At 50.9% G+C, this 26696-nt stretch overlaps 1 protein-coding gene across 2 annotated transcripts in view; it reads right to left on the bottom strand.

Annotated features, from left to right (window-relative positions):
* The window catches only part of MAPRE3 (microtubule associated protein RP/EB family member 3), a 59947-nt gene that overhangs the window by 1539 nt on the left and 31712 nt on the right, over positions 1 to 26696 (bottom strand). Inside the window, exons 2-5 of one of the 2 annotated variants that reach the window (XM_049784490.1) lie at positions 3909 to 4036; positions 2745 to 2890; positions 2110 to 2311; positions 708 to 862 (exon numbers count right to left, since the gene is read on the bottom strand). In XM_049784490.1, coding sequence (XP_049640447.1) covers positions 708 to 862; positions 2110 to 2311; positions 2745 to 2890; positions 3909 to 4029 — 624 coding nt within the window. In that variant the 5' untranslated portion in view covers positions 4030 to 4036. The remainder of the gene's footprint in view (positions 1 to 707; positions 863 to 2109; positions 2312 to 2744; positions 2891 to 3908; positions 4037 to 26696) is intronic. The other variant, XM_049784491.1, reaches the window with a different exon arrangement.

The following is a 26696-nucleotide window of genomic DNA, read 5'->3' as shown; positions in this document are numbered from 1 at the left end:
CCTGCGAGGCCTCCTGGATGTCCTGTCTCTCTGTCCTAAAAGATGATCTGTGCCTACGTGCTTAATGTTAAACTGGTACAGTGTGGGGTGCAGGGGGCAGAGCAGATCTCAGTCCCCTGGAAAGATTCTTTTCCGGTTCGATTCCTGGCATCCCAGATGGTCCCCCGAGCCTTCCAGGAATGACTTCTGGGCTCAGAGTCAGGAAGTAACCCCTGAGTACCACTGGGTGTGTGACCCAAAATTAAAAAAAAAAAAAAGATTCTTTGAGTTATTTTATAAGCTTGGAGAGGGATGATGTTTAACCAGGTTATGTCAGAGCTTTGCATCATCATCCCCTAAACGGCGACTCCACCCCTTGACACTCATCTCAAGAGGGCGTCCTTTCTCCCTGCTGACTCACTGCCAGCCTTTTCATTCCTATTCATTTGGGGGCACACCCAGCAATGCTCAGAGGTTTCTCCTGGCTCGGCACTCAAGGAATTCCTCCTGCTGGTGCTGAAGGGACTGTATGGGATGCTGGGGCTGAGGGCAAGGCAAGCACCCTGCCCGCTGTACTAAGGCTCCAGCTCCAGCCTTGGTCTGGCCTTTCCTTTAAGGAACCAGCACTCCACGAGCCCTCAGCTATCCTCACCCTGATTCAACCTGACACACCTGCACCCAACCTCATCTGCTGTGGGCGATGCGCCCAGGCCTGAGCTGGGGCCCACCTGCTGGTTCAGTTCCAGAATCTGGGTGTCGGCTTCGTGACCGCCATTCCGAGCAGACGGGGGATTCTTCCGGAGGATACAGGGTGGGGCCACGTTGCTCAGCCGGCCGGAGGTCTGCATGTTTTTGGGGCCTGTGGGGGACGTCCTCTGGGGAACTGTGCAGAGGAGAAGAGTCAGGCAGGGCCTGGTCGACGATGGCCCCCCTGCGGCAGAGACAGACCCATGCGAGCGGCAGGCAGGCAGCGGCCCCATGGGGTCTCTCCTCAGGGTGGGGCTCCTGGCCATCTGGGCTTCTGCCATGCCACGCAGAACACCACAGCAGCTCAGCAGCCCCTTGGCAAGCCTGGGAGAGCAGGACTTGGGGGACTAGTGGAGAGGTGAGGTGCTGGGGAGGGGAGCCAGCCTGTGGGAACCAGGGCCAGGGGAGGCTGGGATGGCCCACAGGGGGACCCCACCCCCCACCCCGCACACTGCTTTTGACAGCTGAAAACGTAGTGACGGGCTGGGCCCTTCGCCTTCCTGTGGATGACTTGGGTCTGGAGTTCATGAAAGAAACTAACCCCCTCTTCTTCCTGTCCCCCACTTTCCCAGACTCTGTCTCAGGGTCACATGCTAGGGCTGTGTAGCCAGGCAGCTTCCCAGCAGAGCCACTGATCCTAGTGCAAAAGCAAGCAGAGGAGGGGTAGGCCCAGTAGGTGAGCAGCTGGAGCAGGCGGAGTGGGCCCTGCTATGACGGGTTCAGATGTGGGCCGGGGTGTCTCTTAACGTGCTTTTCCCGCACCCCTCGAGAACTCAAACTCAGAGAAGTTGGGGCTGTGGCAATAGCACAGCAGAGAGGGCGCTTGCCTTGCACACAGCTGACCCAGGCTCGATCCCCAGCATCCTGTGTGGTCTCCAAGCCCACCAAGACTGATTCCAGAGCGCAGAGCCAGGAGTAACCCCTGAGCGCCTCTGGGTGTGGCCTCCAAACAAAACAAGAAAAAAAAAATCCCAAAACCCAAAGGGCACCTCTTTTGAGGGCTGAGTACTGGGGTGGGGTGACACACCCTTGCCTGGATGGCCAGTGGGCAGCAGGGGACAGGAAGCTCAAGGCCTGCAGGGGCTGAACACAGGGAGACAGTCCTGGACAGGCAGGTCAGCTCCTGCATGGGAGGCAGGGTCTGGGCTTCTCGGGGCTGGCTGCACACGTCCTAATGTGGGGGGTTCCTCTCTTAGAGGAATCTTTGGCCCCTACCGGGACAGTGGACAGTGGGCAGCAGGGTGGCGTCATCTGAACTCCGTGATAACAGTCTCCTGAGGGCTGGCAGGGCAGGGCCAGGCCGGGCGACCCGGGGGTCCTCGTGGCCTGAGACCCCCGCCGGCCCGGCCCTCCGTACCCCCTCCCCTGGCTCGGGCACATTACCTGCTGTGCCAATGAGCTTCCTGGATTTGTTGTAGATCTGATCACCTGGGTTAGGAGGGGGCGCTGCGTCCTGGCCCTGCCGCGCCAGCAGCGGGTTGTAATCCTTCCCATCATAGTTGGCGTCAAAGAATTTCTTAAACCATTGAATAAACTCAAAATTATCTTGGAATTTTCCTTTCACTAATTTCTCTACAGGAATTATCTGAAACAGACCACAGAAGCAGAACAGTTGAACAGGCAGCCTGCCCAAGGCCCCCATACCACGCCCCCCAACTCCCGTGGCCCCTTTCCTCCCTTGAAAGCGCTCGAGGTCGCCGTCGCATGAGCCACAGACTTTCTGGGCCCTCCAGCCACGGGGCTGGCTCCACAGGGGGCCATATCCTGAGCCTCTGGAGCTTGGACAGGGTCGGGGTCGCAGAGAAAGGGAAGGACAGGTGGCATCAGGGTGTGGGACAGTGGGAGATGTGGGGAGGGGAGAGGAGGTGCGCCTGGATCTTGGGGAACATTTCCTCTGGAGAGTGGGTGTGGGGAGCAGAGAGAGGCCTGAGAACTGGGGTCACCCCGAAGCAGTCCCGTGAGGAGCCAGTTGGGATGTCAGCTCGGTCGGCCCTGTCCCCGGGGACCCTGGCACCTACTTTGTCAACACCCATCTTCTTGAAGGCTGCCTGCAGCACCTTGAAGTTGTGGATATACTCGTGTTCCAGCTTGGCCTGAAACTTCACCTTCCGCAAGTGCACGCAGCCGGGGAACAGCATGTCCATGAACTGGCAGTAGGCTGCACCTGTGAGGGGGTCCAGTCTGTCCTCAGGACTCACAGAAATACAGGGCACCCCAGGGCTGACCTGCAGCAGCAGCAGCAGTGCCAAGACTGGACTCTGTGGATTGGAGGGTGGTGTCCTTCTGGCTCTCAGCCCTTCTGTCTTCCTCTTGTGGAGGACTTGAGGCCCTGCCCAATGGAGCCACATTGTCCGCACCCCTAGGGGTTCTGCTGGGTCCGCCTGCACAGCCCCCATTCCAGCTGCTCCTGCCCTTCACTGTTTTTTCTTCCCAAGTCCTGACATCTTTATTTCCTCATCAATCTCCAAGCCCTTGGATTAGTTTAGGGCTCGCAGCAATTCTGAATCTTAATTCGTTAATTCTGCTCTGCTAATAATATTCTGCTCTACTTAATTTTTTTTATTTTTATTTTTGGGCCATACCCAGCAGCATTCAGGGGTTACTCCTGCTCTTCACTCAGAAATCACTCCTGGCTTGGGGCATCATATGGGACACTGGGGATCAAACACAGGTCTGTCCTGGGTCAGCTGCATGCAAGGCAAATGTCCTTCCGCTGCGCTACTGCTCCAGCTCCTCCTCATATATTCAGCTCTCCCTCTGAGAGTTCAAGACCTGAGCTCAGCTCAGGGAGAGATACAGAGAAGAGCAGTAATTAAGCCCCCAAAGAGCTGCTAAAACCTTTGGAGCTGTGCATGCATTCATATCTTTTTGTTTTGTTTTTGGGCTACACCCAGCAGTGCTCAGGGGTAACTCCTGGCTCTGTGCTCAGAAATCACTTCTGGCAGGCTCGGGGGACCATATAGAATGTCAGGGACCGAACCTGGGTCTGTCCCAGGTTGTCCACCTGCAAGGCAAATGCCCTACTGCTGTGCTACCTATCTCTCCGGCCCCTCACTCAGATATCTTGTGGTAATTAGTATCTGAGCCCGCAGGTGGTGGAACCAACAGAAAGCTCCAGGGGTAGACGCCGGGGTGGCTTCCCCACCCTGTCCCCCATCCCACCTCGGCAGCTTCCTCCCTACCTGAGCAGAGCTGCTCTATCTTGGTATAGTTGAGGTGCAGCGAGTCGTTGACCCAAGCAAGCATGTCATGGCGACTCAGGTTCTCACTGGTCACGGATGTGGAGTACACATTGACGGCCATGCCCCAGCTGCAGACACAGAAGGACAGAGGTGCAAGGTCAGGCCGGCCCAGCAGGAGTTGTCGAGGAGCACAGCAGGGCCATTGCTGACCCAGACGCCATCCTGGAGCGGGGTGGGGTGGGGTGGGGGGGGCGTGGGGGGGCCTGCTGCAGGCCCTCCCAGAGAGAGGGTGGATGTTGCTGGCCTGGGCAACTGGCCAGCGGCCAGCACAAGGAATGGGTGGCCTGGGCGGAGTCCGCAGACAGGACTGTGGGCGGCAAAGCCTCCTGTCGGAAGTTCAGAGCTTGGACAGCACAAAGACGGGTGGGTCAGGTCTGTGGCATAGGGGCAGCTGGAGCAGAAGGGCTGAGGCCTGCCAGGAGCAGGAATTTCCCCAACACACAAAGGCCGGGGCAGGAGGATGTGGGGGTCCCACAAGCAGTGAGAACAAAGCCTGGTTTATTCTGGGGCTCTGGCTTATGCCCCCACAAGCCTGGGGGCGGCCTGTGTGCTGGGCTGCTGTGGCGTCTGTGAGGCTGGCGAGGACTGATGTTCAGAGGAGGAGCCTGACCTTTCTCTGCAGAAAATGGGAACCCAGGGGAGGATTTTTATTTTCTCTCTCTCTCTTTTATTTATTTATTTATTTTGGTGGTGGTGGTGGGAGGATGAATGAGGGAGGCTAGGAGCCTGGGGATAATTTCCAGTGGCGCTTTTTATTTAGTTTTTTTTTTTTTCTTCCTGGTTTTGGTTTTTAGGCCACACGGCAGTGCTCAGAGCTTACTCCTAGCTTTGTGATCAGGGATCACTCCTTGTGAGCTTGGGGTTACTGAGGATTGAGCATGGGTCAGCTGCCTGCAAGAAAAGTACCCTGCCTGCTGTACCATCTTTCCAACCCTGAAACTGGTGAGGTTGAAGGGGGATATGCTCTGTGATGCTCAGGGCTTACTCTTGGCTCTGCACTCAGGAGTTATTCCTGCTAGTTCTTGGGATGCTGGGTTGAACCTTGGTTGGCTGCATGCAAAGCAAATGTCTTCCCTGTTGTACTATTCATATTCTGGCCTCTCAATGGGTGTTTTGGAGAAACGCTCCCCGTTTATTCCTCATCCCTGACCTCCAGTGGCTGTGCCCATTGTCTCAACACCCAGGCTTCAGCTCCAGGCCTGCCCTCTTAGGTATGAGCACCTAGAAGTCAGGAGAGCCTGTTGGTCTGACTGAGGGGCACCAGACAGCTCCTTGGCTCCTCTCCTCTGGTCTCACCTTCTGGCCTGGGTCCCTCTCCTCCCCAACTCAGCTGGGCCTCATCTCTCAGAAACATCTCTGGCCCTCACTCCTGCACATACTTAGCTGTGCCCCATGGTGTTCCCAGATGACCTGAGTTCTTCTGTCTCCAAGACCAACTACTTCCAATCAAGTTCCAGACCAAGTTTCGGAGCCACCAGCACAGAGTCTGGTGAGTATCTGAGGTGACAGGGCTAGACGCAGCCCCAGAGCATGGACCCCAACCTTGGTAAGCGGGGAGAAGGGGTAGAGGTAAGGGAAGTGACCTATGTCTTGGCGAGTGAGCAGTTAGGTCCTGGGAGAGATAGTAAAGATCATCTGCCTTTTCCTCAGGGAATGGAGTCTTCAGAGGGAGCACGACACATAATGGAGCAGCCCTTGAACCAAAGCATTAGGATGGTGGGAAGGAGAGGACACCCTAGGAGGTGTCCTACCATGAGCCCAGGGTCCCAGGGACTCATTTCTCCATTGGCTCTGGGCCCCCAGTAAGCTCCTGGCTCTGCTGGCCTCAGAGGCCTTCCTTAGGCAGGGCCAGTGCAAACTGAGTTTGGCTCTATATCAGGACCTCGTTTTCTGTCCTATGTACTAGGGAAAGCAGACACTTTGGTGTGATATATATCCCCGTTGTGAAATCACCCCCACACACATGTATATCCACCCCCAGGCAGACAGGTCTGAAGAAGCAAGTAGGGTAGCCACGAAGAATTAATAAACCAAGCCAGTCAGGAAGGAATCATGGAGTCCGTTTGCTTCTGGCCTCATGGTCTCTCTGCATACCAAAGCCAGAACTGCCCTTTCTGTATTCTCCCAGAACAAAATCCACCAGGGTGGGGGGAGGGCAGAATGATCCAGGTGGGCTTTTTAAATATCAAAAGGAGATGTTTAAAGGAAAGAGGAAGATGGGGGGAAAAGCTTTTGTTTTTGGATTAATAGTTGGGTGTCATCCTACACTTTGGTCCTGTCTAAAATAGCCCTTTAGGTTCTGACTGGATCGTGGAGATGCAGGGCAGCATCCCAGGGGCCACAGGGGCCACAAAGGGGAGCATATGGAGGGAGAATATCAGGGTCTACTGTGGAGATGTTGTTGTGGGCTGGAGCAGGAGCTGGGACAGAGTAGAATCTCCGCGTGGTCTGTGACTGTACTGTGCACTGTCCTCTGTCATATGGGACTGTGTAAACCAGCAGGTACCACAAAGACAACACATATTGTAGACAAGCTACACAGACAACATACAGACAGACAGATTTTGTGGGCAGAATGTCAGAAATGCCGGGGTGTAGTTGGGTGGAAGAACACAGGCCCCACAAGTGAAACCTGGCCCCCCAGCCTCTTGCCTCAGTGACTGGTTGCCCCCCACCCCTCCGGGGCACTGAGGGACCTTGGGACATCTGGTGCCCTCTCTGAGAAGACAAATTTTGGATCCATCTCCTCAAGGGGTGCAGGAAGAACCTCAGTTTCCTTCTGGAACATGACAAGACCTTGTTCTCAGAACCCTGAGTGACCCCTTGAATGTGAGTCCAGAGAGCTTGTTGTTCTGTGGAGGCTGGCAGGGGGGATAGGGGAGCTGCTGATATGGGGGGCAGAACTGGGCACCAGTGAGGGTCCATTTAGGCACCAGGGGTCTTGCAAAGCTCAGACACAGTCCCGGGGTCTTGCAGGAGCCCCTGAATGTTTCTCTCCCAGAGGTGGTCCCAGATATGACCAGCAGGGGGAGACCAGATCCTGAGCAAAGAATCCTGGGGGTGGGGGGTCCCCAGCCTCAAGCCCCTTCCCACCCCCAGCTTGCCCGGAAAAGGAAGGCCCCATTTAGGCCTGCTCCCCTTTAGTCCGGATCAACCCAAATCCTGAGGTGCAATGGCTAAAGTGGGGGCCCTGGTGAGCCCTGTGGCCTTTTGTGGGAGCACAAGCATCACTGTGCCTCGACTCAGAGAGGGACCCAATGAGCACTACAATGCGTGAGTACCACAACCAGGTGCATGTGAGCCCTGGAGATATGGCAGTGGCAACAATGACACACCAATACCACATGGTGACAGCAGTACAGTAATATAACCCACAACACAATTCACAGCAATAACATATTACTCCATTAACACAACACCAACAGTAAAAGCAATACTGCCACAATCACAACTACCACTTCACAAGAACATATGATCACAACAGAGTAACAGCTATGCAACATCACCACTTCCACAACTCTGCCACACAATCCACAATGCCCACATCAAAACAATCACACAACCACCACAACACAGTAACAACACACCGATACACCCAAATGCTACAACCCATCACAACATTATAATGTTACAGCACTGCCACAGCAACACATAGCCACAATAACACAACTACCACAATACCACAAATAATAGCAACAGCACAATAACACAGCCAACACAATTCACAACCATAACACAGTAACATTCATACCATAACCTACAACCACCACCACACAACAAAGAACAGCACTTCCACCACTACAGCAACAACATAATACCACAGCAACAACCGCAAAAACAACACCGTCACAATTCATAACCACACAACACAGAATTTCAATAAAACATTATCACAGCAACAGCCACAATAATATCACTATGTCACCATAACACAACTACAACAGCAACACTGCTAGGATACACCACCACAACAAACACTGATGAAGGGAAGGTGAAAGATAGAAGCAGTAAATAAAAGTAGGACTGGAACGATAGCAGTGTGGGGAGGGCGCTTGCCTTGCACCTGGCTGGGTTCGATCCCCACCATCCCAAATGATCCCCAGAGTCCTATCAAGTGATTCTCGAGTGCAGAGCCAGAGTAAGTAAACCTTGAGCATAGTTGAGTGTGGCCCCAAAACCAATCAAAAAGAAAAAAACAAAACACTGGGGGTCAGGGGCCAAGTTGTCTCAGGTGCATTGGTGGAGAAAATAAGGATAGAACTAAATATTCAAGCCAAAGTCAACAACAATAAAATCAAGAGGTCTAAACTTGAACAATCTAAAGTAAAATGGGCCTGCTCTACTGGCAGGTCATGGGGCAAAGGTGGTGAGATAGGATGTACTCTGGTTTCATTATTGGAGGGAGGTCAATACTGGTGGTGGGATTGGCCCTGACTTGCTGTATATCTGAAATTTAATTATGAAAGACTTTGTAGATCACAATGGTTTCAATAAAATAAAATTAAAAAAGAAAGACAAAACAAAGCAAAGAACCTGGATGGTTCAATGGGCTCTGGCTTTGCATGCAGAAGGCCCAGATTCCATCCCTGGCACTGCATGGTTCCCCAGGCACTGTAGAGAGCAACCCTCAAGCCCAGAGCTGGGAGTAGCCAATCAAAATTGAAACACCCCAACAACCCCATCCACTGTCACTCCCAAACCCCTAACCCTCTGGGACGTTGGGGAAGGGAGCACTGTTAGTCTTGCCCTGAAGGCCCCCAACCAAAAAACCAATCTTAGTGGCCCGGGGTGAAGGCTCTGTGCCAAAGGAAACTGAACCAATACCCCATAACACTGACTACTCCAGCACCTGCTGCTTGTACTGGGGTGACTCAAGCTCAGCTGCAGCCCTGTGGGGGGGGGGTAAGAGGGAAGAGAGGGAGAAGAGAGAGAAAGAGAGAGAGACAGAGAGAGAGAGAGAGAGAAAGAGAGACTAGAGTGGGAGACTGGAGAGAGAAATGTGAGAAGCTGGAGAGGAAGACTGGAGAGAGAGGAAGAAGAGAAAGAGAGAGGGGAGAGGGAGAGAAGGGAGAGAGAGAGGGAGAGAGAGAAGAGAGAGGGAGAGAGGGAGGGAAGGAGAGAGAGAGAGAGAGAGAGAGAGAGAGAGAACACGTACACCTAGTAACTCCCTAGAGCAGAATGGGAAGTTTACAGGAGGGACTGGGGCAAGAGCACAGTGGTACGGTGTTTGCCTTGCATGCAGCTGACCCAGGATGGACCTGAGTTCAATCCCCGTCATCCCATATAGCCCCCTGAGCCTACCAGGACCAGCACCCGAACATGACTGGGTCTGACTATTCTCTAGATGCCTGACTTAGGGTGTTAGTGTCCCCCATCCCACAAAGTAGCAATGGTCAACTCCTAGGGCCACTACAAGGACTACACGTTGCGTGGAAAGGCGGGAGATGCCTCTTCACGGCCCCTAAACCCTTCCCTCTCCTGGTGATGGACTATGCTCGTGGTCACTGGGGCACCCCCTTCCTGCCTAATCCCCACTAGGCGGAAGTCACCTGTTTGAGAAAGCTGCAAGATAGCTGCCCCTCGGCCCTAGGCTCACATATCCAGGTGACTGTGGGATTACATGCAGGCAGCACAGGGGGGTGCAAGGTTCTGAGGGGCTACAGGGGGCTCACAGGCGGGTCACAAAGCACTGGCAGGGCCCAGCCAATCACCTGCCCACAGTGGGGCCAGGCCAGTAGGGTCAGAGTCCAAGTGGCCAACAAAAGTGGGGAGAAGCAGGGACTGGGGCGAAGGTGCCCAGCTTACACCTTCTCGTGTAGGTGCCAGCCGAAGACCTGGATTTCAGGGAGGGAAGAGATACTTTGGCCTGAAGACCCCAAAGCTACCCCAGAGCACGGGACTGAGCCAAGCCCTGAAGTCCTTCAGCGGTGCAAGGAGAGCCGAGTGGTGCTGAATGCCAACACTCAAGTGTACCCGGTTCTTCCCAGGCCTCAAAGGCTGAGAGAACAGAGGATTCCTCTCTCCCAGCCCATGGCTCATCTGGGTGGCCAAAAAGGTAAACTTTTTTTTCTTCAGGTTATTCCCTGCAGGGCCGTGGGCCCCTAAGACACAGCGTTGTTTTCAGTTTGGGGCTTTGGGTCATACGGAGTGGAGATTGGGGGTCACTCTCAGTACTGCTCAAGGAATCGAACCTGGGGGTCAGCTTTTTGAGCCGTCTTCCTGACCCTTCATCTACTTTTATGTTTTGCTTTGTTTTGTTTGGGGGCCACCTCTGGCAGTGCTCAGGGGTTATTTCTGGCTCTGCACTCAGGAATCACTCCTGGCAGGCTGGGGGGGGGGGGCAAATGGGGGAATCCAACCTGGGTTGGCTGCATGCAAGGCAAATGCCCTCCCTGCTGTTCTATCAGTATGGTTCCCATAGTTTGCTTTTTATTATCTGTTTATTACTGGTCATACTCAGAGATGCTTAGGGCTAACTCCTGGCTCTGAGCCCAGGAATCCCTCCTAGCAAGGCTCTGGGGACAATACTGGGGTTTTGGGGGTCAAACCAGGTGGACCACAGGCAAGATAAGTGTCCTCCCCAATGTACAATTGCTCCACCCTCTCGCCTGCTTTTTAAATTCACACACTTCCTCGTTGGCGCCTCCCACCTAACCAAGGCTGCCCAGGCAGCGCCAAGCTGGGAGGTTAGGAGGGGCTGGCTTGGCATGGTCGCTGATTACCCAGGAGGCTGGAGGCAGCAGCTGGCACTTCTAAGTGGCACCTTCCATGTCTGCAGAGTCAAAACGACGCTCTCACTGGGCATGGGTGCAGTTCCTGTGGGGTCTGATTGGGAACCATCGGTTTACAACGGCCCAGGAATCAAGTAATCTGACAGCAGGTACAGACCTCTGACAGCTCTGCCTCAGGGTCCTCTGGGCCTCTGATTCCATGGACCCCTCAAGTGGGGGGAGAGTGTCGAGCCGGGATTTCAGTTCTCTGCCACCTGCTCTTTGGGGCTCCCAGGCAGGGGACAGGATGGAGCTGGGGAGCAGTGCCACCTGTCTTCCTTTAGCTCATCCTGGCCTGGGGTCCTTAGATACAATTGCTCCAAGAATGATCATGGAAGGAGACTGGGAGAGTGACCAGACAGGGCCTTCCCCGGGGTCTTCCAGGGGATGCATGTCTGGTCTTCTTGCTCACTTTGTTGGCACTGGGAAGGGTAGGGAGGGCCAGGCTGGACACACTGAGGGCAGAAAGGTGCTCCGTGCTGATCCTCAGATGACAGAACACAGCATGCTCAGTTCTTCGAGAGGATTTAGGGGGTGTTTTGAGGCAGAGCTTGGTTTTGGAGGACAGAGGCATGGAGAGGGAACAAAAATAGGAGGCACTGTTGGGTGACAGGCTGGTAGGCCCTTAATGGCCCTTTGAGCTTTAGAAGCATGTGTGTGTGTGTGTGTGTGTGTGTGTGTGTGTGTGTGTGTGTGTGCATGCTGGGGGGCATAGCCCCTCTCTAGAAACAACTGGATCCCACACCTCCATCCATCCCTCCACTGTTTGTCCTTCTTCCCTTGGAATTCCAAACTCTGCTCTGCTCTCATGCCCCCTGTCCCACCAAACCTTATCTTACTCTGTAGGAGACAGTGTTCTCAATAGGAGTTCAATAGGAGTGTGCCTATTTTGACCCCCCTCCCACTACCTCAGTGGGAGGGGGGTCAAAATCCCTGCTTCCCTCCTAGGGTGCCTGGCACCCCTCACTAAGAAGCCTCTTGGGACTAGAGCCTTCTTTTCTAAAAGCTCTTAGTGATCACCTCCTTTCACTTAGTTCAGGAGGAGAAAATGGAGGCACCGAAGTTCCTGTGACTCTCTCAAGTTCAAGTTCCAACAGGCCAGGGCATAAACTCCAGGCCTGAGCTTCAGCCACAAGGCCAGCCTGTAACTGGAAGGATCGATCAGAGAGTTCCTGGGCCTGATGAGGGAGTGAAAGATAGTGAGAAGGTTTTCCTCCTAGTTAGCGTCTTGCCAGTCATGCCAAGTGACTGCTGAAGGCCCTAACTTCAATCCACAAATCCCCATGGGCTACTGCCACTGTTTGCAAAGCAACTCGTGAGGACACAGGACTATCTAAAGGCACAAATCATGCCTTTTAAGGAGGCTTCGTGTGGTACGAGAAATGGTCATTCATTAAAAGAGGGATTTCATCAGCTCAGACCACAAAGGGCAGTGGTGAAGGGACGTGTGGCTTTGTCTCCCTGCCTTCCCCACCCTGTCCTGGAGAACGCCCCATTCTCTGGAGTTTGGCGGAGTCTAACTTAGCCTAGAGAGAAGACAGGAAGCCAGGGCAGTGAAGAGACATGGAAACCAGACACCGGAAAACATGTTAGATGATAAATTTTCGTTTCAAAACAAATAAGTATAATGTGCTGGAGAGAGAGTGGGGAGGGTATTTGTTTTGCATAAGGCTGTCCTGGGTCTGATCCCTGGCATCTGATATAGTCCCCTGAGCCCTGCTCAGGAGTGATCCCTGAGCATAGAGCCAGGAGCCTTAACACAAAATAAAACAAAATCCAAAGAACAATGAAGTATAATGGACCGGAGATAGTATAAGAGAAGTACAAGGGTTAAAGTGCTTGTTTTGCATGCGACCAACACAAATTGAAATCCCTGATCCCCCATGTGGTCCCAAGCACTGCCAGGTGATTCTGTCTAGGGGAGTAAGGGGGCTGGCTCAAGAAGGGATGGAGGCAGCCACACCTCAGGAATTGGGGTTCTATGTCACAATTCAGGGGGAAGCATCTTAGAGAAAGGTGTTGGCAATTAAAAGGATGAAACTCAGAGGCTCTCGTGGAGTGAGGACAAGAGCTAGATCCACAGATAATGAGGGGCCCACACTGTTGGCCCTGAGGACTGAAAGGCCCTCAGGTGTGTGTCTTCAAGGCCAAAGACTGAGCAAGAACAAGCAAGGTTCACCCCTCACCTTCCAGTGAAGGGTGAGGTGAAACCCAGCAGGGCAGAGGCGCCAGCCTTGTCCCTGCTCGCTTCCTTGGGTCCCACACCCGTCTGCATACCCACTAGGGCTGGGCTGCCCACAGCTTACACTACTCCTGTGGCAGCAATTTTAATGGTCTTGAACCGAGGTGCATGCTTGAAATACCAGTCAATGGTTGTTAATTGTGGTTTTGGGTTCTGTTGAGAAGTCCTTCCAGGCAGGCGGGCAGGCAGCCACTGGTTGCTAAGGACTCAAGACCCAGCTCCTGGCTTGCTCCTCACCTCTCTGGGGGGTGTGTTCCAAAATCTGAGCCAGGCCTGGGCATAAAGGGAAAAAGGGGAGCCAGGTGGCCTCTGAGGGCCTGTAGACTCGAGGGCCGGGTAAAGGGGGTTCAGATCAGCAAACAAAACTGCCAAAAGGGAACAAAGGCTAAACCCTCCACTGCAGGGGCCAGAGCTATAGCACAGCAGTAGGGTGTTTGCCTTGCGTGCGGCCAACCCAGGACGAATGATGGTTCGATTCCTGGCATCCCATATAGTCCTCTTCCAGGTGCGATTTCTGAGCGCAGAGCCAGGAGTAACCCCTGACCGCCTGCTGGGTGTGACCCCAAAACAAAACAAATAAACCCTCCACTGCAGGAAGATAATGCTCTTGGGGGCAAGCACTGATTCTTTGCCAGGGAGGCACAGAAGAGATATCTATCAGGAAGAATAGGGCCAGAGAGAGAGCCTAGGGGGTAAGGCAAGTGCCTTCCACATGGCTGACTGGGGTATATCCCTGGCACCACATAAGGTCCCCAAAGCATCTTGAGAAGTAATAAGTGTATAAAGTTAGGAGCAGCCGGGGCCAGAGAGATAGCATGGAGTTAGGGCATTTGCCTTGCATGCTGAAGGATGGTGGTTCGAATCCCGGCATCCCATATGGTCCCCCGAGCCTGCCAGGAGTGATTTCTGAGTGTAGAGCCAGGAGTGACCCCTGAGCACTGCCAGGTGTGACCAAAAAAAAAAAAAAAAAAAACAAACCAACCAACCAACCAACCAAACAAACAAACAAACAAACAAAAAAAGTTAGGAGCAGCCCCTGAGCACTGCAGGGTGTGACTCCCGAAGCCCAAAGCCAGGAGGAATATCCTGGTTGAAGGGGGAGACAGATTACACAGGTCCCCCAGAAATGTGACTGAGGGGTGCAGATCTAGGAGCCCTGGGGTCACAGAGTGACTTCATCCTGAGTAGATGAGTAGATAGTTATAGCAAGAAAAAATATTTGTAATAATGCTATAGTTAAAATATCCCTAAAATAATGATTTTTCCTTTGGAAAGGTCATTCAGGGAGATAGATCAAAGAACTGAATACAGGGGCCAGAGCTATATCACAGAGAGTAGGGCTTTTGCCTTGCATGTGACCAACCTGAGTTCGATTCCTGGCATCCCATATAGTCCACTGAGCCTGCCAGGAGCAATTTCTGAGCACAGAGCCAGGAGTAACCCCTGAGCACTGTTGGGTGTGGCCCCAACATCCAAAATCGAACAAAGGGCTGAATATAGGCTATGGAGGCTGGGGGGTCAGATTTAAAGCCCCCCACCCACACCTCACTGCATGATCCACTCACCCAGCATCACAGGGAGTAACCCCCCCTCAGCAATGATTCTGGGAGTAACCCCTGAGTACTGGAGGGTGTAGCCCAAATCCCAAGTCTAAACAAACCAGAAAAAGAAGCCTTGCACATAATTTCCAAATCAAAATCCTAGTGCTCGATATACTAGTGAAATCACAGTTCTCAGAAACGCTCAGAATTCAGCTCTCAAATCTTTAGAGGTTTTATTGTAGAGGAGCTTTTCGAGTCACACCAAAGAGATTCCCAAGAGTTGCCTATGAAGTGAGTGCCCTTTGATGTTTTGCAATAATTTTTTTTTTAATTTTGGGCCACACCCAGTGACTCTCTGGGGTTACTCCTGGCTATACGCTCAGAAATCGCTCCTGGCTTGGGGGACCATATGGGATGCCGGGGGATCAAACCACGGTCCACCCTAGGTTAGTGCATGCAAGGTAAACACCCTACCACATGTGCCACTACTCCAGCCCCTTGCCAACATTTTATTTAAAGAGTTTTAATTCTATAAGATGATCAGAAATTCCCATTTAGTTTTATCCCACTTCCCTCAAACATCACTCAGAATTGCTAAAATTAAGGGTTTGAAGAGATAATCTGAAGAGGTAGGGTACTTGCCTGGTACATGGCTGTTTTGGGTTAATGTCCAGCACCCAGAATGGCCCCCAAAGCCCACCAGGAGTGATATCTGAGCCCAGAACCAGGGAGTAAGCCCTGAGCATCAGTGGATGCAACCCCCCAAAAAGCAAAACCATAACAAGAAAAGAATTGCTAAGACCAGAAAACTGTCAAGACTACCTTTTTAATTAAGCAAGCCATGACCTTATTTGCGTTTCATTGTCTATAATGTGTGTGTGTAGCAGATATTAATATTTATCCCAATTTTGCATCCACAGAACACCACCAAGCTAGGGGACAGAACCATGGTAGCACCTCAGAGAAATGCCCCTTGAATGGCCCCTTCCCAGCCATGCCTTCTCCACAGCTTTCTCCTTGGCAGTCCCCGCCGTTTTCCACCACTATAATTTTGTAATTTGAAGAGGGTTGCATAAATGCAGTCGCACAGGAACCTTTTGTGACAGGCCTTTTCTTTGCACAGCATAACTTCACCTTTGGGTTCCAGCCAGGCTGCTGCCCGGGCGGGGTTCACAGTTCGGGTTTGTTGCTAAGGATCAATGGCGGGAGTGTGGCCCTGTCACAGGCTTCATTCACCCTCTGCCCACAGCTGGGCGCTTTCCAGTTTTGAGTGATTACAAAAAGCCCAATGAGATCCTTCCTCTGTTGTCCTTGGGAGTCAGGAGTCGAACCCGGGAGCGGGGGCTGGAGAGACATGGAGTTGGGCGGGGTGCTTGCCTTACTCCTCTTTAGGGGATTGTCCTCAGATTAGGGGTTTGTCTCTGTCAACCTCTCCTAGAGTCATGATTTCTTTCACCAAGTTTCTTTAGAATTGGAGTGGCCTGTTAGGGGCCTGTACATGAACAAAATTGAAAGCACAGGCTTTCAACATACAGTTGCCTGCAGAGGAAATGGGGCTGAAGCCATAAAGGTTTCTAAGTTTCTAAGGTTTCTAAGAGGACTAAATGTCCTCTTCACACACTTATGTGAGGCTTTCTTTTTCTTTTCTTTTTTTATTTTTATTGGGGGCGGGGGAGTTGGGCCACATCTCACAGCATTTGGGGTTACTCTTGGCTCTGCACTCAGAAATCACTCCTGGCAGGCTTGGGGGACCCTATGGGATGGCAGAGGTCAAACCCGGATCCGTTCCGGGTCATCTGTGTGCAAGGCAAATGTCCTACTGCTGTGTTATATTTCTGGTCTCAGTTTTTGCCTTTCTTTTTTTTTTTTTTTTTTTTTTGAGGGGGTGTCCATACCGAGTACCAGAGCTAACTCCTAGCTCTGCACTCAGGAATCACTAGGACCTTGCTTGAGGTTCATAGTGGACCATATGGGATGCCAGGGATCTAACCCAGGCCGGCTGCAAGCAAGCCAAGTGCCCTGCGGTATTATTATTGCTTTGGCCCAGGGAAGCCAAAGTTTTTATGGAAACTTTTTTTGTTTTCTTTTTGGGTCATACTCAGTAGTGCTCAGGGGTTACTCCTGGCTCTGTGCTCAGAAATTGCTCCTGGCAGTCATGGGGGACCATATGGGATGCCAAGATTCCAACCACTGTCTGTCCTAGATCAGCTGCGTGCAAGGCAAATGCCCTACCGCTGTGCTATCTCCCCAGCCCCATGGAAACTTACTTAGAAAGAAAGATGTGAGGGGAAGGAGGAGTGTACTAAACCTTCAGATATTGTATTAATGGCTTTATTGGTGATTCAATAATTTTTACAAATATAACTGCTAATGAAGGCTCTCCCCTTTTTCCATCTTTTCCTAATTCTCTATTTTCTTTCTATGCTATTTTTTTTCCTGCCACGCTCCTTTCTATGCTATTTTTGAATAATTTCACTTTCTGTCATCCTGAAATAAATGTATTATGATCAGTTATGTCAACTATGAAATTTATTTTCTTTTAATAAATTAAAAAATTAAAAAAAATAGGAAGAGGAAAAAAAGAAATAGAAAGATGTGAGGGAGAGGGAGAACAGTGTGGAAACAGGCAAGCAGAGAAACATCGAGACAAGCAAGCGAGATACTTAAGGGACAGTGAGAGGGGGCCAGAGCGATAGCACAGTAGTAGGGCATTTGCCTTGCATACGGCCAACCCTGGATGGACCCTGGTTCAATTCCAGGCATCCTATATGGTTCCCCGTGCCTGCCAGGAGAGATTTCTGAGCGCAGAGCCAAGAGTAAACCCTGAGCATTGCTGGTTGCGACTCAAAAACAAAAACAAGAAAAGGGACAACACGGGCCTGAAGAGCAAGTGGTTGTGATGCTTTCTTAAACAAATGCCAAGGAAACTTAAGTAGTCAAAAGAATAAGACAATGGGCTCACTGCACCTGAGCCAGTCCAAGCAACACTCCTGAACCCCAGTGAGAAAATCCAGCATGGGGGCCGGAGAGATAGCAGAGCGGTAGGGAGTTTGCCTTGCATGTGGCTGACCTGGGAGGGACATGGTTCGACTTCCGGCATCCAATATGGTACCCCAGCTTGCCAAGGGCAATTTCTGAGTGCAGAGCCAGGAATGACCTGAGTATCACTGGGTGTGGCCCAAAACCAATCAATCAATCAATCAAGTTTAAAAAAAGAAAAGTAGAGAAAATCCATTGTGTGTGTGTGTGAGAGAGAGAGACATTCCTAGGATGGCTTACTCCTGGCTCTGTGCTCAGGAATCATGCCTGGCGATTCTTGAGGCACCATGCAGTGATGAGTCATTGAATCAGGATTAAGCACCTTCTCCCCTATGCTATGTTTCCAACTCCGAGGCTGGACTTTTTATTTTTCTTGCAGAAACTTAGAGTTCTCTTTCCAAGGTAGACTGTTATTTATTTATTTTTTAAATGAAGAATGAAAGGTTTATTTACAACATTCACTCACTGTTTTCATAGACGGAGCAAAGGCTCCTCCATTCACCCACCCAACTGTTGTAACCAGAACCCCCCTTCTGATCAACCACCATGCAACAGAGCCTGTGTTACTGCTAGTCTCCCAGAGGCAAGAATAGCTGGCAAGAGAGAACATTCCAGAAGCCAAGACTGCCAGGGGGGAGAAACTTGGGAACAGGAAGCTGGTTCCTGGGGACCCTAGAATGCTGTTCTCTGAGGCTGGCTGTGTGCCTTATGCAGGAACCATGTCTAACCCAAGTTTTAGAGATTTTTGTTTGTTTTATTTATTTTGGGGGTCCACACTTGGCTAGAAGTTACTTCTGGCAGGCTCAGGGGACCATATGGGATTCCGGGAATTGAACCCTGGTCCAAGAGCTATTTCTGATGTGGTGCTCAGAGATCACTCATGACTGTCACTGGGGAACCAAATGTGGAGCTGGGGATCAAACCAGGGTCGGCTCTGTGCCAAGAGAGAGCCTTATAGAGCAGTATTGGCTGTACTATCACTTCAGCCCCTGGATTTCTTGTTGGACACAATCAATACTTTATTAATTTTTATTTTGCCACACTCCTCGATGTTAAAAGGGGCTACTCCCACCTCAGAGACTGGGATCATCTCTAGAGGTCAATGGTGTTGGGGACAGATGTTGCCTTGGGTGTGCGAAGCCAGTGCTGTGCTCTCTGGCTGCATGCAAGGTAAGCACCTTAACCCCTAATCTGTACCTTAGTCCCTGACAGGAAGCTTTTTTTTTTAAATTTATTTTTGGGTAAAGAACACATGTTTATGCTCAGCTAGTTTAAAACAAAAAAGGCCCACAATAACACTGCAAGGAATCACTGCCTAGAAAAATGCTAGTAAAAGAACTTTGGAGCCTTTTACTTGCTCATTGAGACATTTTAAAATGGAATTTCACCTAAGTTAGGAAAGACCCATATATTTTCTCTCTCAAGAAGATGCTATTTGTTTGCAAATGTGAATGCAAAACATTGATTTTCAGGGAACCAGGAAATTAGTCTGCACTCAGAAATCGCTCCTGGCAGGCTCAAGGACGCTGGGGATTGAACTCAGGTCCATCCTGTGTTGGCCACGTGCAAGGCAAATGCCCTACAGCTTTGCTGTCTCTCCAGCCCCGAAATATTTCTTGATTTTTATTTTAGACACTTTGGTTTAATACTATTAATGGGAGGTTTTGCACATAATGCATTCCAGTACCACAATCCCTCTGTCACTGTCTCAGGGAAAGCCCCCCATAACCTACCCCATACCCTGTAATCTTTCTGCGGAAGACCAGTTCAGTTATCACCCCTCTATGTTTCTTTATATCCAGTCTAGGAGAGAAATCATTTCCTGTCCCTCTTCTTCTGATTAACTTCATTCAGCATAATTCTCTTCTGACCCACCCATGTTACAGTCAACTGCATGATCTGTTTTTGCTTTTTTGAGGGGCTATCCTTGGTGGCACTCTGGGTTTACTCCTGGATCTGCACTCAGTGATCACATCTGGCAGTGCTTGGGGAATTGTTTGGGGTGCTAGGAATCGAACCTGGGTCGGCTGTGTACAAGACAAACACCCTCTTTTCTGTACTATGTCTCTGGCCCCTGAATCTGACTTATAAATATTCCATGTAGCATCATGTTTTTGGGGGGGGTGTCCACAACAGACAGCCCTCAGGGGTTACTCTGGCACTCAGAAATTGCTCCTGGCAGGCTTGGGGAACCATATGGGATCAGAATTGAATCTGGGTCTGTCCTGGGTTGGCCGTGTTCAAGGCAAATGCCCGACTGCTAGGCTATCACTCCGATCCTATGTAGCATAGTTTATCCAGTCATGGTACTTGGCCAATAGGCTCTTGTGACTAGTGCTATAGTAAGCATAGGACAGCTGAACTTTTTTTTTTTAAAAATGCTTTGACAAAAGGGCCAGAAATTATGTGATTAGGTTGGGAAAAGATAGCTGAGAACTCCAAATAATGGTTGTGGTGCCATAGACAAGTTTGCCTATGGAAGACCCTAGGTTTGATCCCAGACAAGACACTGTATGTCCCCTGGAATACTTCTAGGGGGTGACCTCCAAGCCGAAAAATTTAAGTGGGCTGTGTGTGGGATTATTTTGTGGTGACCACAGCGCTGGTGGAAAGGGCAAGACGTGGGTCAGGAGACACACTTGAGTTTCACTTCCTTCCTTTCCCCTCAGGATAATAACATGGGGGCACTGATCAGAGCCTCCTCCCACCCCAGGCCTCCAAGGAGAGCTTCATTTCCCTCAGCAACATCTCTCAGAGCACCCGAGGAGCCACCACATGATACGAATGTCCTGAAAGGGGCCAAGGATACGGAATCCATGTTGTATCCTTCCCAGAATCAGAGTTCTGGTGTTGGAGGGGTGCTGGGGTGGCACCTGTCTGGCCTGGGCTCACCCTTTACTCGTGTTCCAGGGACTTCTCATCTGCAAACACACAGAGAATATTGAGCTTCTTGTCAGGGCTGTCCTGTGAGGCCACCGGCAAGTCCATTGAGCTAGAGAGGCCCAGGAGAAACTCACGCTCTGGATCCCACACTGCAACTTGGTCACCATCATGGTGGCCTTGGCACCCAGATACTATATTCCTGGCCCACCAGGTACCACACCTGAGTACCATTTGGGGATAACACAGCAACAGGGCATTTGCCTTGCATGCTGCCGAGTTGGGATGGATCCAGGTTTGATTCCTAGCATCCCATAAAGTCCCTGGGCCTGCCAGGAGCCATTTCTGAGTGCAGAGCCAAGAGTAACCCCTGAGCGCCGCAGGGTGTGGCCCCCAAACCCACCCATCCCCGAAACAAACCCGAGGCTGATTCAGCCCAAGTATGGTGTGAGAATGTACGTGGGGAAGCTTGGTCCCAAGTGACCTCAGACAAGTTGGCCTGGCCTTGAATCAGGGCCCAGATGGAACGTGAGAAGACCCATAGCGGCAAAAAGGCAGGAAGGCAGACCTGGTTAGTTGGGCACATGTGCACAGCTGATACCATGACCTCTGTGGGGCCAGCACCCAGAACAGCGCAAGCAGAGGATGCCCCCCAGACCCCCACTTCCAAGCAGTGAGTAGAGGGGGCGCTAGGGGGTCCTGGGGGGTGCAACTCGGGGCTCCAGAGGCCACAGGGCAATGCAGGAGCTGACACCAAGTTCAGTTCACCTCCTGGTCATGTCCAATGACCACCATGTAACACCCTCAAACCAGCCTCCCCAAGAGTGCATGATGCCCCTTGCCCTCAACACAGCCAGTGAGTGTGATGGTGCTATCTTGCAGGAGGACTGTCAGGAGGGGAGGACTGAAGGTGGAGTGGGAATGGTTGAAAGTATTTGAAGCTTGAAATGCAATGGTTTAAGGGGGTTTGTCGAGAACACACTAGGCCCCAGAGCATAAGGAGGAGGAAAGAAATTGGGTGGAGGAGGAGGAGGCAGACAAAAATGAAAGGTCAGGGGCCAGGGGGCTGCAGGTGCATTGTGGCGTTGAGAAAGGACAGAACTTAATATCCAAGTCGAAGTCAACAACAATGAAGCCATGAGACCCAAACTTTAACAACGAAAACGAAAAAAGGGCCTGTTCTGATGGCAGACTGGAGTGGGTGGTGGTGACATGAGATGGACTCTGGGAACATTGGTGGACGGAGGTCAACACTGGTGGTTCTGAAACATTGTATGTCTAAAATCCTAAAACTATGAAGAACTTTGTAAGTCACAATGGTTTCAATTAAAAAAAACAAACAAACAAGGGCCCGGAGAGATAGCACAACGGTGTTTGCCTTGCAAGCAGTCGATCCAGGACCAAAGTTGGTTGGTTCGAATCCCGGTGTCCCATATGGTCCCCTGTGCCTGCCAGGAGCTATTTCTGAGCAGACAGCCAGGAGTAACCCTTGAGCACTGCTGGGTGTGACCCCCCCAAAAAAACAAAACAAACAAACAAATAAAAATAGTTTTTTTTGTTTTTGTTTTTTGTGCCACACCTGGAAGCACTCAGGGATTACTCCTGGCTCTGCATTCAGAAATCACTCCTGACAGTCTCTTGGGACCATCTGGTATGCTGGGGATCGAAGATGGGTCAGCTGCATGCAAAGCAAATGCTCTACCCACTGTGCTATCGCTCCACTTCCCCCCCAACCCACCCCCCGCAATGTTTTAAAATGTATTTGAAGCTTTTACATTTTATATCTACTTCCGACTTTCACTCCACTTCTCGGAATTTTACTAAAGTCATCCCTGTTTGCATGGAGGAAATGTGATACATAATCAGGTTCGTAAGAACGACAAGAACCCGGGAAGGCAGTCAGTCAGTCACCCAAAGTGGCTCCCTAGGCTGTGGCTTGCAGACACTCTGGACATCGGATCTGGATGACTCAGCACCCATCCCTCACTCCTCCGCCTTGAGACCCAAAACCCAAAGGACTTGCTTCCCAACTTCTCTTTCAGCTCAGAGTCCCCTTGAGACAGGAGGGAGCCCAGGGCGGGCTAAAGAGCCGGGCAGTCCTTGGGGGCACCCTTGAGCTTCTCTCCCAGCCTGGGCCTCCGTCGCTCTGCCTTCTGCCACACAAAAAAAGCCGACAATCCTGTGTGCTCTGAGCCCATGTCTATTTTTTGAGGGGAGGGAGGAACACCCAGTAATGCTCAGGGGTTATGCCTAACTCTGTACTCGGGAATCACTCCTGGCAGTGCTTAGGGGATGATACGGGATGCTGGGAATCAAACCCAGGTCGTCCCTAACCCCTGTGCTATTGTTCTGGCCTCAGAGTCCCTGTCTTTGGTCACGGTTTTCTGTTCTACTCTCAGATGCCACTGCGGTTTGCTCTTATTTCAAAACACAATCACATATCAGAGAGCCACAGAAAGGTACCTACAATATTCAAAGGGGGGCGTCTGACAAGGACAAAGATACCCCAACAGGCCTAAAAGTCTGTGCCTAAAATTGTGGTTCTGTCTGATGATGGGGCTATAAGTAGATTCTGATCTTCCTTAGTGTTTTCTGGACTTTCTATGTTTCTATGTCTTACGTTCTATGTATTTTTTACAATAATTATGTTAGCTTTTGTGACAAGAATAAAATAATTAAAAATAAAATATGGTAGAAATATGGTAGAGAGGGCTGGAGAGAGAGTATAGCAGGGAGGTCGCTTGATTTGCATGAAGCTGACCTGAGTTTAATCCCTGGCATCCTATGGCGTCTCTAGAGCACCATCAGGCATCATGATCACTGAGTGCTCAGGAGTAAGCCAAAGAACACCAAAGAGTGTGTCCCCCTCCCAAAGAAAAAAAACAAAACAACAACATAAAAGAATTAGGGCAGGGGCCGGAGAGATAGCATGGAGGTAAGGCGTTTGCCTTTCATGCAGAAGGTCATCGGTTCGAATCCCAGCATCCCATATGGTCCCCCGTGCCTGCCAGGAGCAATTTCTGAGCATGGAGCCAGGAGTAACCCCTGAGCGCTGCTGGGTGTGACCCAAAAACCACACACACACACACAAAAAAAAATTAGGGCAGAGGAACCAAGGTTGGCCAGTCTTTGACAAGAATGGATGCAGTGGCCACTCTGCTTTGTGTCCAGGGCTCTGACACTCCCTTCCTTCCAGTGAGTGTCTCTGTTGTAAAAGCTCCCCCTGAACCCTAATGCAGTAAACTCTCTGCAGGGGACTGAGGGCCTCGGGAAGGGCCCGTGCTCACCTGAACTGAAGTCTACCCTTCTCATTGAACTTTGTTACTCATGTTCTCTTCCTCTCTCAGGCCTCTCTCCTCCCAACCCCAAGTGTCAGTGCAGATGCCAACAAAACAACCTGTCTGGAAGCACCTGAGACCCACCGTATATCCAGGACTCCCTCAACACCACTGCAGGTGCTTTCCAACCCAAGAACCTTCTGGAACACCTGCCTCCTGGCACACCTGAGCGATGTCTGGAAAGGAAGAACGCTATTTCTTTTCTGATGCTTTGATCTGCTGTCTGGATAAAATACCATCCTGACACAAATATCCACACACCGATGGAGAGGATCAGTTACCCACTATAAATAAAGTGGGGAGGTGTGACTGGCTTCTTAGAAATTCAGGCCTAGTGAATTTCTTAAACCACCAATTGAGAATTGACAGAATAATTCTATGGAAAAGCTTTATTTTTTTTCTTTTCCATTCCACAGTTCAGTTTAAACCCACTGAGACATGTATTCAAAAGTGAAACGAGATTACTGCGGAGTTAAGGAGACGTGTTAATGGCATCATGTGAAGTGTACATTTTAAGTAGAAATAATTCTAAATACTTAACTCAAAATGCACATCTCAAATCTGAGCCTCGAAGCAGAAATGCTAACATTACTCTGAAGGCCAGTGCAGCGTCCCGAATGCTTGGCCACCTGGCAATTGATTCCTCTAGCTGCCTCTGCCCATCCAGTGCCAGCCTGCTGTCATTCTGCTTCCTGCCTCTCCTCTCCTCAGTGTGAGACAAGCCTTCCCAAAGTCTGCTATAATCCTTCCTCCCCTCAGACTTCCAGGGGCCCATTGGCAGGACAAGGACTACCTGCCCAGAGCACTCACTGCATTCTTCTCTTAGCCTTCTCTAGGCCCCCTGCCTTCTAGGGCTGACTAGAGCCCTCTGTCTTCCAGTCCTTCCCACCTGAAGTACTTCTGTGCCCTGCTTTGGTCCTGGCTGCCTCCTATGGGCACAGCTCTTGTCCCCCATATCCCAGACTCACAGGAGTGACACCATGAACCCCTCTGTGGTGGCACCAAACTGGGAAGAGTGAATTCAATGATGAGCAGCAAACATTTTAGTCACACTCCTGAGAAGTCTGTGGAGGAAGGTGACCTCACAGGGTAGACACGAGGACCCACCTACTCCTCCACCTTCACTTGCCTCTCTGGCCTCTGGCCATCCCTTCTTCTCGAGATTGAGTGACGTTTACGAGTCATATGATTCACCTGGTGACTAAGGACAGAGGTGGCTGCACCCCTCAGCCTTGGCATTCTCCTTTCAAGATGCCAACATCTCCCCAGACAGGACCTAGGTCAGGGAGCTCCTGTCCCATTTGGCTGAGTTGTGCTCCCACACAGGTTCAAAATCCAGTAAACTATTCAAGTGTTAACTTCATGACTTAAACTGTAAGTGAACATTTTTTTTTCCTTTGAGAATTCCTGACAGAGAACCAGCTCTCCACGCATCGTTTTCTTCCACTCCTTTGTTCCTCAGGAGAGCAGCTTCAAAGGGAAACCTGCCGGGAGGTCCTGCACCTTCTCCTCTGTGTCCTGTCTCTATCTCTTCCCGTTTTCTATGTCCTTCCATCTTACTTCTCTGCACTTACTGGTGTGGCCACAGCAACAACACAAGAGCAAGAAAATGACCCAGGGTAAAGGTACAAGCACCCTCATGTGGAGTCTTCCCATTGTCTTCTCAAACCAACAAGGCAGACTCCTGAGCATTTCCAACCCACTCAGCACTTGTCTAGGAAGACACCTGGACATAAAAAACACCTGCCAAGTGACTGTCCTCCAACCTGTTTGAGAAACACTCTTGACCATCCAGAAAGTTTCTCTAGACAGCAGGGAGGGTATTTGCCTTGCATGCAGCCGACCTGGTTTCAATCCCCAGTATCCCATAAGATCCCCAAGCACCACAGGAATGGTCGCTGAGCACAGAATCAGGAGTACCCCAGAGTACCACCAGACAGAGCCACCCCCAAAAGGATCTCCCTTTACCCTCTATTAATTTTCTCATTTATACCTTCATATGCAAGTCATTTACTTATATATCAGTCTAAGCCCCTGAGCTATTTTACTCCTGGGATTATGATGCTCCAGTTCCAGGATTGGTCAGCAGGCTCTAGCTTTTTTTTTTTTTTTACTTTTTGGGTCACACCCAGCGGTGCTCAGGGGTTACTCCTGGCTGTCTGCTCAGAAATAGCACCTGGCAGGCACGGGGGACCATATGGGACACCGGGATTCGAACCAACCACCTTTGGTCCTGGATCGGCTGCTTGCAAGGCAAACGCCGCTGTGCCATCTCTCCGGGCCCTCTAGCTTGCTTCTATGCCTTACCCCCGCCCCCAATTCTTGGAGAAGTTCCTTGCTTTCTGATGCAGTGAGATGTTCTGGGCACAACTGTCCCTGTTCAAAAGGAATCCATATCTCTAAGGATGCCTTTTTTTTGTTTGTTTGTTTGTTTTTTAGAGGACAGCAAAAAAACACTTTTGAAGACTTAAGCATCAAATGAATATTGATGATCAGAGAGGTCCGCAGCGAAGCCAGAGAAGTGAGACAGAAGCCCAGGCACTGATGACTAAACAGCAGGGGTCCACGATTGTGAGCTGAGCCCCTTTGTTATTTGTAAGTAAAGATTCCTTGGCACACAATCACGCTCGCGCATATTCCTAGGGTCCATGGCAGCTTCTCTATTCCAACAGGGGGGTGAGCCATTTTGACTGTGACTTGATGTCTGGCAAAGCCAGACATCCTAGCTAATAAGGAATCCAGCGAGAAAGGGGGTAGCTTGAGGATTCCAGGCAGAAGGAGGGTATGTTTCACCTAACCACAAGGCTGCACCTTTGCCAATGCAAAACAAGTTACCAACATGGCCAAGAGGTATCAAAGCAAAATGGAGAACCGGGCTGCAAAGGCAGTTACACACCAAGAGGATGGCCATATGGACT

Source organism: Suncus etruscus, chromosome 12, assembly GCF_024139225.1.
Source record: "Suncus etruscus isolate mSunEtr1 chromosome 12, mSunEtr1.pri.cur, whole genome shotgun sequence".
NCBI classification, from domain to species: domain Eukaryota; kingdom Metazoa; phylum Chordata; class Mammalia; order Eulipotyphla; family Soricidae; genus Suncus; species Suncus etruscus.
The sequence above is the reverse complement of the archived record's forward strand: the minus strand, read 5'-3'. Positions and strand labels throughout refer to the sequence as shown.